At 36.4% G+C, this 17245-nt stretch overlaps 1 protein-coding gene across 2 annotated transcripts in view; it reads left to right on the top strand.

Annotated features, from left to right (window-relative positions):
* Positions 1-17245, top strand: part of FNIP1 (folliculin interacting protein 1) — a 127872-nt gene that overhangs the window by 66195 nt on the left and 44432 nt on the right. Inside the window, exons 7-11 of one of the 2 annotated variants that reach the window (XM_057541081.1) lie at positions 5047-5130; positions 6342-6413; positions 9169-9304; positions 11925-12126; positions 15824-15909. In XM_057541081.1, the coding sequence (XP_057397064.1) occupies positions 5047-5130; positions 6342-6413; positions 9169-9304; positions 11925-12126; positions 15824-15909 (580 nt within the window). The remainder of the gene's footprint in view (positions 1-5046; positions 5131-6341; positions 6414-9168; positions 9305-11924; positions 12127-15823; positions 15910-17245) is intronic. The other variant, XM_057541082.1, reaches the window with a different exon arrangement.

Raw genomic sequence — 17245 nt, 5'->3', positions numbered from 1 at the left:
GTTCTGAAGAACCTAGGGGCAGGACAGGAATAAAGACGCAGACGTAGAGAATGGACTTGAGGATGCGGGGAGGGGGATGGGTAAACTGGGATGAAGTGAGAGAGTGGCATGGACATATATACATCACCAAATGTAAAATAGATAGCTAGTGGGAAGCAGCCACATAGCACAGGGAGATCAGCTCGGTGCTTTGTGAACACCTAGAGGGGTGGGATAGGGAGGGTGGGAGGGAGACGCAAGAGGGAGGCGATATGGGGATATATGTATATGTATAGCTGATTCACTTTGTTATAAAGCAGAAACTAACACACCATTGTAAAGCAATTATACTCCAATAAAGATGTTAAAAAAAAAAAGAATAGGATGAATGTTTCACTCATTCCCTGTTTAGTGGAAATTTTTATTTGTAATTAATTTTTATAAATATCAGTTATACGTACTAGTAGAAAACAGTTTTTTCTCCCACCTTTAACAGTATAGCATCCTATTATTTTTTATAATTCATGTTCATTCAGATAGCAGCTATTTATTAAGTACCTACTATGGGCTAGTTGCAGTGTCAGACATGTGTTTTAGAAAGCGTGCATTTTATAGAAAAATAGAAGTTCTACTTTTTCTTAACTTGATTAGTTCATTTTAATAAAGTAAAAATGTGACAGAAATAAGTCTTTTTTTCTTTATAATTTGACACTTTTCAGAGCTAAAGGGGCTTATTAAAAGCTGTTTATTTTAATAATACAAATCCATTATCATGTATAAAGTACACTATAGTTGCTAGATATACTCAACTTCTCTGTTTTAACATGGAATAGGAAATTAATGCATTTAACAAAGCACAGACTTTGTTATGAACGGCTTTTTCTTGCACATTCTTAATTGTGAATCAAGGATATTTGAGCACCATTTCTTATTTTCTTTAAATTTCCAAGTAATCAACAAGTACTTATCAAGCACTTATTACATGCCAGGCACTCTGCTAGGCCCTGAGAATACAGTGGTGAACCAGACACAGTTCCTGCCTCAACAGATTTTTAGTTAGTGAAAGTCAGACAAGCAATACAATACAGTATACAATTACAGTATTAATTAGTTAATTTTTGGACAAGACTAAGAGCATGATGTGATAGAAATGAGGAGGAACACCCAGTTCAGTCTTGGAGTATCACAAAAGGCTTTCTTAAAGAAGTGAGCCTAAACTTGAAGAATTAGCCTGACAGTTGGGAAGAGAAATGTTCTAGGAAAAAGCAGTAGCATGTGCACAGACCTAAGTGCAAGAGATCATTGAGTGTGGAAAGAATGTGAACAAATCAATGTGGGTGGAGCACAGTGTGGATATAAGTAAAGGAAGTGAAAGGAAATAAAGAAGTGAGCAAGAGCCAGATCATGAAGGGCATTGTGGGTTACACTGAGGAATTTGGACTTATGCTTTGGGTAAGCAGTTGGGTACCAGTGAGGGTGTGTTACTTTGGGTCTTCCTCCTGGTTTTTAACAGGTGCCAAGACAGGTTTAAACATACAAGGATTTTATTATTACTAGGTGAGAGAAATGAAGAGGGAGCTGGGAAGGGTTCAGAGAGCCCTCAGATTGTGGTGCAAGTTTGACCTTGAGTGAAAGAGAAGAATAAAAGCTTGAGTGGACATCTTCCAGCCTGCCATATAGTCCAAGGAAGGTTTGATAAGGCTGTGGATGAGTCTTTGAGTCAGAGTTGATTGTCAGAAGTGACCCATGTCTTGCCAACATGGGCCTGCCTTACTATAGCTGCTGTGTTCAGTCATTGGCTAGGCACAGCCTGTGGGATATGTGGCCCTGCACAAACATGGCAGTGAATTTAAGAACACAGCAGCTGGGGTGCTTGGCCAATTGCAGTTCTTATAGCTGGAGAGTTTTGTGGTGCATTCTCAAGGCAACAACAGAAGAGTTTTCACAATATAGAAACATGATCAGATCAGATTTGTATCTGCAAAAGAATATTCTAATTGCTGTAGGAATAGATTCAGATGAGCCAGTGGGATTGAGAAAGCACCCATATTAGAAGGCTGCTTATGATAGTCCAAGTGACAGATAATGGGGACGTAGAGTAAAAATGTGTCCTTAAGGATAAAGAGTTGTTGAGAACTTTGTTGGGAGAAATAGAGTAGACAGGACTTGGTAATTAGGTAGAAGAGGTGAGGGGAGAGGGGGAGTCAGGGATGGCACTGAGCTATCGGGTTGTGTAATTGCATGGATATTGGTTCCATTCACTGGGAGGAAAATGAGAAATTGGGAGTTGATGATTTTAGGTTTAGGCATGTCGAATTGGAAGTATTGGTAGGATATCCAAGCGAAGATATCCATTGTAGTTAGTTAGAGAGAGAGATGTATTCTGGTGGTAGCTGCTGTAAGAGAATGAACGTATAATAATTTTAAAACAATAGAGGTTTTTTCTCAAAATTTTCCTCAAAGCAGTGTTTTAGAGGTCCAGTCTCCTTCCTTCTTGGAGTTCTACCTTCTTTACAATATGGGCTCCAAGGTTGTGCTCACCTACACAAAGCCAGTGGAAAGAGATTGAGTATGGAGAAGGCACATTCCCTTCAAAACCACCTCAACCTGACAGTGATATACATCACTTTTGCTCACATTCCATTGGTGGTAACTAATCATACAACTTCACCTGTATATAAGGAGGTTTGAGAAATATGGTCCCTAGCTGGCCAGCTGCTTCCCACAGACTACTTGATGTTAAGAAAGGGAGAACACAATCCTTTTTTAGGTTGTTAGCTGCTTCTACCATGGATTTGAGAATTATTATCATATAAATGATAATTGAAAGCATAAGAATGAATGAGAAGGAAATATTGTTGAGGATAGAACCCTGGGTATGCTGGCTTTAAAGATGGAGTAGGGGAAGAGAATCACATAAAGGAGACTATGAAAAAAAAAACTTAGTGTGTGTTATCAAGAGAACTGAGGGAAAAAAGTTCAAAGTGTAATGTAGTCAGCATCAAATATGATGTAAGGTAGTGTAAGATAGTATGGAGTGCATTAAGTAACAGGAAGGCTTTTGGTGGTGGCCTATGTGAGTAGTTTCAGTGGGGAGAATAGAAGCCAAAGTTGAGGAAAGACTCAGAGGTTAGTCTTCTTTTCTAAGATGTAAGCAGACATCCTCAGACTTCTTGGTTTCAGGACCCTTTTACACACATAGAAATTATTGAGGACCACAGAGAGCTTTTGTGTGTGTAGGTTACATTTATTGATATATACTGTATTAGAAATTAAAATTCAGAAAATTTTAAAAATATTTACTTAGTAACTCATTAAAAATAACACTAATAACCCTTTTTATGTTAATATAAATAACATATGTTTTGAAATAACTATACTTTCCAAGACAAGAAAACTTAGAGTGGCATTGTTTTACATTTTTGCAAAACTTTTTATTGTCTGGCTTAATAGAAACAGCTGGATTCTCATATCTTCTTCTTCATTCAGTCTTTTGTAATATGTTGTTTTGGTTGAAGTGTGTTAAGAAAATATAGTTTCACATAGATATGTAGCTAGAAAAAGGAATGTCCTCAAGAACCCCTTGAAAGGGTTGCAGGGTCCCCTTAGGGGGTCCTTGGACCACATTTTAAGAACTACTGAACTATAGGATTAGATACATGGGGAGAAGGTAGAAGAGTTCTGACTGTATTTAAATGTTGATGGAAAAGGAGGTTATAAGGAGGATGAGGTTGGAGATAGAGGTGATACTGGTAAAGTGGAAGGGCCTAGCTGACTTAGAAGAATTAGCTTTGGAAGGGAGGGAGGGAGGTACCTCTCAGGATTTTTCACAGATAGTCCCTGCACATAAAGGGGACTTGAATAATGTTACCTGTTATTACTGCTCAGGCAGGAAGGAGGCAGGATGAAAGTTGATTAAGTTTGGAGATTAAGTTTGGAGATTAAGTTTGGAGATAGCATGGTAGGAGAAGGAGAGTTCCCATATGGTGATTCTTCATGTGTACACACATATACAGATGCATACTGTACGAGACAAAGTCATATGCTGAGACTAAGAAGAGGTGGTAGGGAAGGAGATTAAAGAGAGCAGGTAAGTTTTGAGGTAACTAGGAAAAAATGAAGAAAGAACTGAACAATGAAAATGGAAGGTTTGCTGCACATGCACTATAATTATAGAAACTCTTGTTATAGAAAAATACCTATTAGCAATTTGAAAAATACATTTGTCACTTTTTAAAACAGAAAAGTCCCCAGTTCTATCCTAGATAAATCTCCTAGATGGCTATTTAGGCCATCTTGATGAAGCATAACTAACAAGTAACTCAGCTGCTTGCTTCCAGGCTGGAATGTTACCCTCTCTGGGTCTTCAGACTCATCTTCTCTTGGTCAAGTGTGTGGCAGCTGACTTATCTTGGGCAGCTGGGAGTCTGGTCCTGACAGGCTGCATTGGCTTTCCTGCTTCCATAGTGGCTGACCCCTGCTCTAGGAACTTGGGTTTCTTCTGTTACTTTATAATTTACCACTAGTTTAGAAAAACCAATTTCATACTTATTTGTCAGTAGACCCCTTTTCTTTATTTGCTCTTTGTTTTATTTTGTGTTCTGTTTTTTCAGCCAAGTGCTTAGGTGGTTTTCTTCTTAACTGTAGTTGCACAATATTGTAATCTTAAAACTGACTTTTTAAAAGATAAATTTATTTGGCAAATGTCAAATTATATAGATAACATTACTGTGCTTTTTTGAATCTTTAAAAACATTGTTTTAGATGAGAAAGGATTGAACATTTTACCTTGTATAGTGGAAGCTTATTTTTATTATTTATGTTTTATTTTTATTATTATATGTGGACTTATTAGTGAATTGTTATGTTGACATAATCCATGACCAGAGGGAAACCATCCTGTTTCAAAAATAGGAAGCCAGCTTGAATTATTCTTACTTGGTTAAAGGTTTCCATCCATATCTGTTGGTCTGCTTTTGTACTTCCTTAGCTCACCTTTTATTCCTGATGCATTGTGGCTTCTCTAACAGCCCTCTTTCATATGTATTTTACATTTCTGCCATGTAGGTCTTTCACAGTTCTGCAGCCCCAGGCGGGCATTCTCTGAACAGGGTCCGCTCCGCCTGATCAGGAGCGCCTCTTTCTTTGCAGGTTTGCCATGTGCTGTGTGGGTAGACTAGTTGGTGTGCCCCAGCGTCTAGAATTCATAGTTAAGCTGTGGAAACAAGAGAGTAGAGAAATGCAGGTGGGGAAGGTGTAGTTGAGAAAATATTGCTTAGGAAGTTTAAGAACTTAATATCTTTCTACTGAATATGTTCTTAAAGTTTCCAGAAACTAAGTTATCAGTGGAATTGACATTTTCATGAAATTTCAGTTTGTCATTTCTTATTTTGTTATATAATAATGATTTTAACTTTAGAATCCTAAACCAAAATATAGTATGAACATTATTTCTTATAATACCAGTGGAATTTCTAATGTGACACTATCTTGTTTCCATGGCTGAGTAGCTTCTGTATCATGGTTCATCAATCGCAGAAAATATCCTATCTTACTATTATTGTAAAATTTCAGATCTACACTATTCCATAAGAATGATTTCTCTTGGAGCTAAAATTTAGATGAACAAGCACCATTATATTCTGTAAAAGGCATATATGACTATGTTTGTTTACATCATTAAATAGATGATTATAGAGTATGTTCATGCTTCTGTATCCAGGAAGTTGTATCCAACTTCTTGTTTTAATTAATATTTATTTTTCTTACAAATGTAAGATACAAACAATGTATATATATTATAGAAAATTTGGAAAATATGAAAAATAGGCAAAAAAATATATTAGTCATCTTGTCAACAGGAAATCACCTTCTTAGTTTTTTTGTTTGTTTTAAAACAAAATTGGGGTTATACTGTTCAGCTTTCTTAAAATTTTTATTATGGAGAATTTTTAAACATACATTTTTATAGGCAGAATAGCAGACAACCATCATATACCAGTCACTTAGCCCCAGCAACCATCATTCTTACTGGTCAGTAGATTGCCTTTTTTTCATTTAGCAGTATATTGTGAATATATTCATATATCATTGAATATGCTTCTAAAATACTTATTTTAGTCATCCCTTGCTTCTTTAGGTATTACACCATAGATTATTTCATATTATATGTCAAATCTTCAGAGAGATCTCAAAGCTTGTTCAACTGAGTAATAGCTCTTGGTGTTGGGTTTGTGCCATGCTGTTGAAAAAAATAAAGGAATGCAATGAGATGAGCATGATTTAGTTTGCTACATAAAAGGAAGAACATCAACCTGAACAGCACTGTATTTTATAAGTCACAGTTTTGTCTTGATTCGCAGTTCACAGCAACCCAATGGACATGCCTGGAAGAGAGCTGAATGAGGACAGAGACAGTGGCATAGCACGCTCTGGTAATGACAGGTTCATGTATTAATCCAATTTTTGATGAGATCACTGTTAGCTGACATTGATTTCCTTTTTTATCTTTGCTTTTATCATCCAGTTTTATGTGCACAGTTTGTTAGTATTGATATGAGCCTTACAGGAGGATGGTAGAAACAGCAGAGATAAATATTTTAAATTAAAAATTTTTCATGTTTAATAGTAAATGTGCCTGGTGGAGCATGGCCTGGATGAATACACGCTGGCTTAGGCTTAGCCAGTATAAGAAAAATAATATTGCTCAAGAGACTGCTTAGATAGCATAGTAGAAAAAACACATTTGCTTATATCTGCTTTCTCCTAACTAGGGTTTAAAGTGTCAGACTGTCTCTTGCCCAGAGAAGCTTAGGCATTTTGAGCCAGTGTTATACATATTTCTTTGAAGTACGTACTCTTCCAAAATTTGACAAAGTTTTATTGAAACATTGTGAGGATTAAAAAGAAAAAAACAAAAAAAACCCCAGATTCTATCTTTAAAGAGCACAGCTTCTAATGAGAGAATAGCCAGGAAAATCATCTGTCATAGTTTATTGTTTGAGGTGTTCTGTGATAGACCTGTACAGAGGTTCAGAAAAACGGCACCTAACTTAGTCTGGGCAAGGGGCAGGGTGTGAGTAAAGCTTTACAGAGTGTTGATACTTAAATAGGAGTTATCTGGCCAAAGGCATGAAAGAAGGATATTTCAGTTAAAAGGAAAAGTGTCAGGGCTCAGAGATCAGCATAAGAGAAAGATGGAGTACTCTTAGGTTTGAATTATCGTTAGGTATGAGAAACTTTATCCACTGTGATTATCTGTATGTGTTGTCACATTGCATGGCTCTGCTATCTAAATTGTTCACAAGTCAGTTTTAAGTCTAGATGGAGACTCCAAACTTCCCATATATTGTAATCCCTAGTTATGCGTGAGAAATTTCAAGAAAATTTTTCAGATACCTGAACTCTACTCTTGAAAATTCTTGATTTACCCTAGAGAAATGCTTAGGCATCTGTATTTGAGGAACAAAAAATGAAAAACTCAACCACTGATTCTGATGGACAGCTAGAGTTAAGAACCACTACTCTAACAGGAGAAGTCTCATCTTTCAAATAATCTCACCCTTCTTTTCTAATTGAGTTATTTTTGTTCTTAGGGACTAATCTAGAGTGTATTTCTCTTAATACTGTTTGCATCTATGTAATCTAGAGATTTAGTTTTCTCTTCTGTGGCAGGAATTTAATTTTCATTATTTATCCAAGATTTCAGAAGTGATAAATTAATGTCTCTGTACTTCATTTTCTTCATCTGTAAATTGAAGGGCCTGGCAAGACTGATCTGTAAAGTTTCTTCAAGCCATTGAATTCATATATGCTGTTTAAGTTAATTGTGTATTTTCTTCCTTTTTCTGATTGGGTTACTTTTAATACCAGAATTTGATAAAACAAAGCTTTTCCAAATTTAGAGTAACATTTGATTTCTCACAGAAGCCGTACCCAGATTAGTTATACATGCCTAATCTTAGACTACAAAGTTTTATACTACTAATTGATAAAATGTGGTATTTTCAAGAAAGTAGTCCAGAATTAATTCATTGGCGGCCCAGATGTTTGCATGGCACGTAGAGCTCTCCCCTTCACCGTTGAATTTGTCAAGAGAATTCAAATGAACATATTTTCATAATGATAATCTCTTAGTTTTCAGTCCCGGTGTCCAAAATAATATATCATCTGGCATGTATCTTTTTATAGATGATAATAATACTTCCCTTTTGATTACTTTACAAATTTTCAGTGTGTGTTTATAATGATGAAAATGGGAATCTAAAATATTTCTAAACAAAAGCAAGCCCTTGAGGTCTTTTTCTCTCTAGATTAAGTGGGGAGAAGGAGAGAATCCCCCCAAAAAAGAAAGGATTTTAGCCTTTGATACCCCAGGCAGGAAACAGAGCTTTTGGGTTGCAGAGAAGGGTTTTCAGAAGAGAATAATTTCCACAGTTAGGGGATTGCAGCACTTATAATCAGAGTGGACTCTATTGGGATGTGTCTGTTCCAGAGAGCAATCTATAGGATTTACTCTTTCTTGGAGCTTGATAGGTATAGTCATGACTCTTGGTAAAAGTACCCAAGCATTCAGAGGTGGCTACCTATGCACAAGTGATCCATGAGTACTTCTTTTTTTTTTTTTTGGCCGCCACGCAGCATGTGGCATCTTAGTTCCCTGACCAGGGATCGAACCTGTGCCCCCTGCATTGGAATCGTGGAGTCTTAACCACTGGACCGCCCCGGAAGTCACTCTATGAGTACTTTTAAATGACGTTTTAAATGGCATTCAAACACTTATTTTCAAATATAGCTTTTGTTCTTAAAATCCAGCTGCTGCATTGAAATTGGACTGCATCGTATTTAATTTAAGGACTAAGGATTCAGCTAAGCTAGGAGACAGTGTCATGGCCAAAGGAATAAAGCTTTATTTCAAAGTAGCATTTTCATCTGGGGTGGGGTGGGGAAGGTAAGGATGTCAAAAGGGGATTGTATCAGGGTCTCTTGCCAACTCACTTTTAATATGTGATTTTTTTCTGGGACCTTGCTCCAACAATGATGTATTTTTTTAAATGGAAATTTTAGAGCCTCATTCAGCAAAATGGAAAATTTGAGTCACCACTCTTAAATTTGTTAAAAAGAAATCTGTTCTTGTTTTTAGTAATTATTAACTTATACATTATACTTGTTCTTACTCTGACTTGACAGCATCTCTCAGCAGCTTGCTTATTACACCATTTCCCTCTCCAAACTCCTCACTTACCCGAAGTTGTGCCAGCAGCTACCAGCGACGCTGGCGACGTAGCCAAACAACAAGTTTGGAGAATGGGGTGTTTCCTAGATGGTACGTTGGGACTTTTAATTTACCACAAGATTGAATAGTTCCTTAAACACAATTGTGTATGTTAAGAGCGTGGACTTGTATTTTGTATTTTTTAAGTCTGGAACTGGAAACTTTTAAAGTGTACTACATTTTAAAAAATTGTGGTAAGTTATGCATAACATACAGTTTACTATTTTAACCATTATTAGCTGTATAGTTCAGTGGCATTAAGTACCTTCACATTGTTGTGCAGCCATAGCCATTCACGTCTAGAACTTTTTTTTTTTTTTTTTTTTTTTTTTAATTTATTTTTGGCTGTGTTGGGTCTTCGTTTCTGTGCGAGGGCTTTCTCCAGTTGCGGAGACCCGGGGCCACTCCTCATCGTGGTGCGCGCGCCTCTCACTATCGCTGCCTCTCTTGTTGCGGAGCACAGGCTCCAGACGCGCAGGCTCAGTAGCTGTGGCTCACGGGCCTAGTTGCTCCGCGGCATGTGGGATCTTCCCAGACCAGGGATCGAACCCATGTCCCCTGCATTAGCAGGCAGATTCTCAACCACTGCGCCACCGGGGAAGCCCCAGAACTTTTTTATCTCCACAAACTGAACCTTTATACACATTAAGCAATAATTCCCCATTCCTCCCTCCCCTTAGCCCCTGGGAACTACTATGCTATTTTTTTCTCTGTAAATTTGACTGCTCTACATACCTCATATAAGTGGAATCATAGAATATTTATCCTTTTATGTCTGCCTTATTCCACTTAGCATGCCTTCAGGGTTCATCCATGTTGTAACATGTATCAGAATTTCATTTTTTTTTATGACTAACATTCCATTGTATTCCATTGTATATACATATACATTCCATTGTATATACATTTTGTTTATCCACTCATCTGTCCTTGGACATTTGGATTTCTTCCACCTTTTGGCTGTGGTGAATATGCTGATATGAACGTGAGTCTACAAATACCTTTCAAGTCTCCGCTTTCAATTCTTTTGGTTATATGCCCAGAAGTGGAATTTCTGGATCATATCATAATTCTCTGTTGAAGTTTTTGAGGAACTGCCATACTCTTCACCACAGTGGCTGTACCATTTTACTTTCATTCCCACTAGAAATGGCCAGGGTGTTTTTTTTTTTTTTTTTGGCCACGCTGCATATCTTAGTTCCCCGACCAGGGATTGAACACGTGTCCCCTGCACTGGAAGCATGGAGTACTAACAACTGTACCGCTAAGAAATTTCCCCCACTAGAACTGCACAAGAGTTCTAATTTCTCCACATCCTCACCAGTAGTTAATTTCCTTTTTTTTTTTAATAATAACCATCCTTATAGGTGTGAAGTGATATCTCCTTGTAGTTTTGATTTGCACTTACCTGATGGCTAGTGATGTTGAGCATGTTTTTTTTTTTTTCAATTAAAAAAAAATTTAATTATTTTGGTTGTGTTGGGTCTTCGTTTCTGTGCGAGGGCTTTCTCTAGTTGCGGCAAGTGGGGGCCACGCTTCATCGCGGTGCGTGGGCCTCTCACTATCGCGGCCTCTCTTGTTGCGGAGCACAGGCTCCAGACGCGCAGGCTCAGTAGTTGTGGCTGACGGGCCCAGTTGCTCCGCGGCATGTGGGATCTTCCCAGACCAGGGCTCGAACCCGTGTCCCCTGCATTGGCAGGCGGATTCTCAACCAGTGCACCACCAGGGAAGCCCTGTTTTTATTTTCCTATTGGCCATATGTATGTTTTCTTTGGAGATAGTCTATTCAAGTGTTTTACCCATTTTTTAATCAGGTGTTTTTTTTGGTGGTTGTTGTTGAACTGTAGGAGTTCTTTATATATTTCTGGATATGAATCCCTTATCAGATATATGCTTTGTAAATATTTTGTCCCATTTGATTAGTTGCCCATTTATTCTGTTGATAGTTTCTTTTGATACACAGCAGTTTTTCATTTTTGTGTAGCCCAATTTATCTATTTTTTTCTTTTGTTGCCTTTACCTTTGGTGTCATATCCAAGAAATCATTGTCATATCCAGTGTCATGAGGCTTTTACCCTATGTTTTCTTCTAAGGGTTTTATAGTTTTAACTCTTCTGTTTTGGTCTTTGATCCATCTACTGCATGTTTCGATATTTCAGTTTTTCATGTTTCTATTTTGGCAAGTTAATTCATTCTTGAAAGATTTTTTTTTAGTCTGTGTTAAGTACAGCTAAAGATGATGAAACTTCTTGTTTCCTTTTTTATTCACTCCCTTTATTCCTTCACCTTTGATTTTATTCCTGGAATCTAAAGGGGAGATAAGTAGATTCTAGAACAGTGAAGAGATTATATCAGACTCTGTCTATAAACCTTAAAATTCAGGCTCTTTTAGGTTGGTTATACATTGGGATTATCTACTTTTTTAGTGACTTCTAATTGAACAAAAATGTTTCCAATCTGACTCTCTATTAAAATTTCTTACAAAAATATGAGTATAAAGGAATAGCCAGTAGATTTCTCAAAGAGATACACAATTGGTATGAATTTTTAGATTTACTTGATAAAACACTGGAAGACCTTTAGCTTGCCTACATTTAATTAGCAAGGAGATTGAATTGTGAATTTAATTATTTTTATATTTTTTTAAAATGAAAAACCATTTATTTTTAAGGTCTATAGAAGAAAGCTTTAATCTGTCAGAGGAGAGCTGTGGCCCTAACCCAGGGATTGTGAGGAAAAAGAAGATTGCAATTGGGGTAATCTTTTCATTATCCAAAGATGAAGATGAAAGTAACAAATTTAATGAATTCTTTTTTTCACATTTTCCTCTGTTTGAAAGCCACATGAACAAATTAAAGAGTGCAATAGAACAGGTAAGCATAGTCATGTTTATGGTTTGTTTATATTTTTTATTTTATTTTCCTTTGAATCTTATTCTCTTGCTTAAGCATTGTGTTTATTCATTTGGCAGAAAAATTAACAGAATCTGTGCAGGTACCCTACAAAGTGATCTGAGAGATGCAAAGTAGACTTCAGCTCCTTTTAAGAAGCCTACTACCTAAAAAAAAGATGTAAGGTCATTTATCCATTCAATAAATAAGTATTTGAGGGCCTAGAATGTGGCAGGCACTATTCTAGCAACTGAGGATAAGATGTGAAAAAAAGCAACACTCCTGACCTCATGGCATAGAAAATAAACAAATGAATATATAAGATTTTAGATGGTAATAAGTGCCATGGAGAAAAATAAAACAGAAAGGTGTTTAAGGAATGCTGGATGGAAGGATTACAAATTTTTATAGGATAGTCAAGAAAGCTCCTGATAAAATGACATATGGTCCAGAGATACGGAGGAAGTCAGCTATAACCATCTGAGAGAAGAATGCTCCAGGAGGGGCAAAGGAGTAAGCCTGATGCTTGAGCGTCAGTAAGGAGGAATAAGGAGGCCAAAGTGGCTAAGTTAGAAATAGGACCAGATCATATAGGACCTTATAGGATACCATGGTATGAGCATTGGCATTTACTCTTAAGAAAGATGGGAAACCATTGGAGTGTTTTGAGCAGGGAAATGACATTCATGAGAATCACTCTTACTGCTGATGGAGAATAGATTTCTAGAGGCGAAGGTGGATGCTTTGGGATCAGTTACAAGGCTGTTGAAGTAATTCAGGTGAGAGATGGTGGATACTTAAAGCACTGTCGTGATGGAATTGGTGACAAGTGGTTGGATTCTGGATATTTTTGAAAATAGAGCTAAGGAGATTAGCTGATGGACCAAATTGGGGTTAAGAGAAAGAATAATAGAGATTGACTGGGGATTTTTCTTTTGAGCAGTAAGAAGGATGGAATTGCCAGTACTAAAATGGGAAAACTACAAATGGAACAGGTTTGGTGGAGGAAGATCAGGAGTTGGTTTGCAGTGCCTCCTGGACATCCAAGTTGTTGTGAGTCTAGAGTTTAGGGGAAAGGTCCAGGCTGGACAGTCACCAGTGTATAGATAGTATTTTAAGCCAAGAAACTGATTGAGGAGAGAAGAGAGGAGAGGAGATCCTAGGCCTGATTTGTAGAGCGTTTCAGTAGTTACAATTTGAGGAGCTGAGAACCAGCAGGGGAGACTGAGGATTGGCCATTCAAGTAGGAGGAAAAATAAGAGAGAGTGCTTTTTGGGGTGAGCCAGGTGAAGAAAGTAGTTTAAGAAGGTAGGAGTGATCAGTTGAGTCAAATGCTGCTGATAGTGCATGTAATAAATTGATGTAAAGTAAGAAAATTGTGAGTATACGATAGAGCATAAAGATAACTAAAAAAGAAGGAAAATCAAAGTTTTTTAGGAGTTCATAGGGAAGAAAAATGACTTCCTACTAGGAAGATGTTTCATTTGAACTGCATCTTAAAGAATGTGTAGGATTTTTTAAACATAAAGTTTTGAATAATGGATATTGCAGAATAACAAGAAAAATTGATATCCTTGTTGCCCAAAGATAACTCATTAACATTTTGCTGAAAGTCTTACCCAGGCCTTTCCTGTGCGTATTGTACTTTTACTTGATTGGGACTGTGCTGTGTTCATGCTGTTTTAATTATGTGCCCATTTGGAAAAAGTCATCATTGTTAACATACACATTTCTCATTTTAAATGGTTCTTGAATATATTTTAGTGGCTTTCCTCCATTTAAGTAACTTTTTTATTAGGTCATTTCTGCTTTTTCACAGTTATAGCTACACTGCAGTTAACATCTTGGTGAATTTTCCAGATTATATTTTATAAGAGATTCCTATAAGTTGAACTGTCAGTGGGTGTAACTAAAGTTCTTAATCCCTGTGACAATATGCAGAAAGGAAAAGATACAAAGAGGAGTAGTGAGTGGTATGGCTGGCAGAGTTAATGGTGACCAGATCACAGAGAGTCTAGAATGCTTGCCAGAATTTTTGACTTTGTTAGGCTGTCTTCAAATTGTACTCTAGGAATGTTATTTTGGCAGTATGTTTAAAAGAGACTAGTAAAAGAGACTAGAGATGCAAGACCAATTAGAATGTTCTAGAAAGCAGAGGATGCATTTCAGTAACTCATTAGTGTCTGAGGATCATCTGCCTCTAGAGAAGACACTATATTAGTTATTTACATTAAATCTGTTAAAAGACAAATAGATCATTAGCAGTACCTTTTTACTGAGCAGATGAGTAAAGTCCATTTTCGTTTACTTTTTCAGAAGTTCAGCACTGGTGACATTTTCTACAGTTCACTGCTGTCTCTTTTTGTAGTCTGTTGTTGCCAAAGTCAGTACGTGGAATATTAAGCTGTGGCTGAACTGACATTTCAGTTACTGGGAGAAGTGTTTAAACTTTGTATAAAACTTGAAATATTCAGGCACTATAGAACTCATTAAACATTACTTTTTAAATGTTTTGTTCATTCTACAACCTAAAGTGCACATTGCAGTACTTAGAGTTGTGTGGATATTTGTTCAAGTTTAACATCTCATTTCTTAATAAAGCTGAAAGATAAAGCTGAGTGAATACTTTCATATAAATGAATAGAACTTAAGTTAGAACGTTCTGTAGTTGGTAAGTAATCATAGAATGTAGTAAACACTGAACCATCCAAATAAGTTATGGTCTAGGGCCAGTTTTCAAACTATCACTTACTTATTTTTTTAATGAAAATCTATGGATTCTGTTTCTGAGCACTGTGGGAATTATTTCAAAGTCTGCGCTACCTTTTGAGATCTATAATGTAAAATTTTTTATTGTTAGTAAAATTAAGGAAGAATACTGCTCAATTCTAGCTAAAGACTATTTACTTCTTTATAAATTGGGAGTCTCTCAGCAGTTAGTGAAAACAAAGTTAACTGTCACTTTTACCCTATTGAAGCTTTTGGATGAACGTGAACGATTCTAGCCTGAAGTAGTCTAACATTTTCTTAAATATATGTTTAAACATTTTAAAAATAATGTGTAATTACATAAGTAATGCATAATTACATTCTTTTTGAAAAAGTTTAAAAAATTTCAAAGTTCTTTATGATATCCATATTCTAATCCTGATCCCCTTTTTGTCTACCTAAAGCGGACTTCTCAACTTCGGCTAAATATGTTTTTAAGAAAGCAAATATTACTAATAACTTGATACATCTTTCAGTAGCATCTTTATATTTTATATTTTAAAAAGGATTTAGTTAACAGAACCATTATTTATGAAATATTAGTGAAACCCAGGAGCTGTTGTTACTGACTTATCATTTTATGATCTGTTTGGGAGAAAAAAGTTTTATGTAACCCAGAAACTGTCAGTACCATCCTCGTTGTGTGTTGACATTCTGTGGTTTGACAGTTAAGTAAGAGGCTTGCTATTGGAAAAATTTGAATTTTATTATACTCATTAAATGACCAAAGGTGCAAAAAAAAAAAAAAAAAAAAGAAAGCCACTAGAAATATGTGTGCCTTCTTTATGTATATCTAGTTAAGAATGATGGGTAGAATGTTGTGGAAATATGTGACTTTGTCTTTTACTTTTTTTTCCCCCATATTTTGCCCATGATCAGTATAAGAATTAACTATTTGATTGCTTTCAAGGCTATGAAAATGAGCCGGAGATCAGCTGATGCCAGTCAGAGGAGTTTGGCATATAATCGAATAGTTGATGCCCTAAATGAATTCAGGTACATATTCTCCAGCTTTTCATAATATAGAATTGTTTCGCAGTGTACACTGGAAAATTTATTTTTTTTAACTTATTCTAATAAAATTTAATTCTTTAAATTTCTCTGTCCCATAGTCAAATGAGGGTGTAATTCAGTGGGCCATTGACTCCTTTGTTATTAAATATAAAAGTGCTTGGAATTCAAGCACACTTGGGAGGATCAGTGGTATGGTTTCTAGCACTGGACCACTAGACAAGCAGATATGACCAGAAGAGACCCTTGTTTTAGCAGAAATGTGCTTGGTCTTTTGTTGGGCTTCTAGATGTAGGGACTGGTTAAGTGTCATTTAACCAGTGATGGTAATCACATGTTCTTAGATACGTGGAATACAAAGATACATGGATATAGGGAATATGAACTTGATGTTCCATATAACTCTGTTGCTTAATCCTTTCTTTAGCAGTATTTTCTGACACAACAAAGCTTGGAGCCTGAAGCTCCAGCAAGTGCTGTAACTGCACTCTGATTATGGCAAGGAAACATATTACATATGAACTTATGTTGGGAATCACGCTAAGTGACTGATGTGTTTCTGTCTCAAAGAGATTCATTTCAGTTTTACTTCATCCTCTCATCCTCTCAGTCTTTCCTCCTTTAGACTGGAGAAATAGTATAACACTTAGCACAGGAACTCAGACTTTAGTATCTGACAGACAGACCTGTGGGCTAACCCTGGCTCTGCCTTTTACTACCCCTAATGACCTTGGGCAGATTTGTTAGCATTTTTGACCCTTAGTTTTCTAATGTAATACCTGTGAATTCAATTTAGTAATAATCTAATAGATTGTTGTAAAGATAGAATGAGATAATGTATGTAAAGTAATCAGCAGAAGGCCCAACATTAATGCGACCGCTGTTTTCTATGACAAATATAACCTACAGCAGTGCTTCTTAAAAGTCATTCACAGCTCACCTTCACAGTATTGCCAAATCTGCATATCATCTATGCCATTTTAATTTGATGTTTTCTCTTTAAATTGACCCTATTTTATACCTAAATAAGTGTATTTCAGAATGTGTGCATCATTACCCTAAATGGGGAATCAGCCTTCTTTGCTGTAATAAGCAAGCTGTAAAAATGAATGCATAATAATTAAAATCTAAAATATGTATCTGTGTACCACCTAAGGTTTATTATCACCAGTAGTCCATGTACCTCACTTTTGTTCATTGGCTCATGTTGTATGGCCCCTTATTGGGTTAGGGGTCTTCTGAATTGTTTGTTTAAATATGAACTGTTACATTTTGAAGTGAAAGCCTATTTTAGCCTGTGATATTGCAGGATTGCTACTGT

Source organism: Balaenoptera acutorostrata, chromosome 2 (assembly GCF_949987535.1).
Source record: "Balaenoptera acutorostrata chromosome 2, mBalAcu1.1, whole genome shotgun sequence".
Taxonomy (NCBI): Eukaryota; Metazoa; Chordata; class Mammalia; order Artiodactyla; family Balaenopteridae; genus Balaenoptera; species Balaenoptera acutorostrata.
The sequence above is the reverse complement of the archived record's forward strand: the minus strand, read 5'-3'. Positions and strand labels throughout refer to the sequence as shown.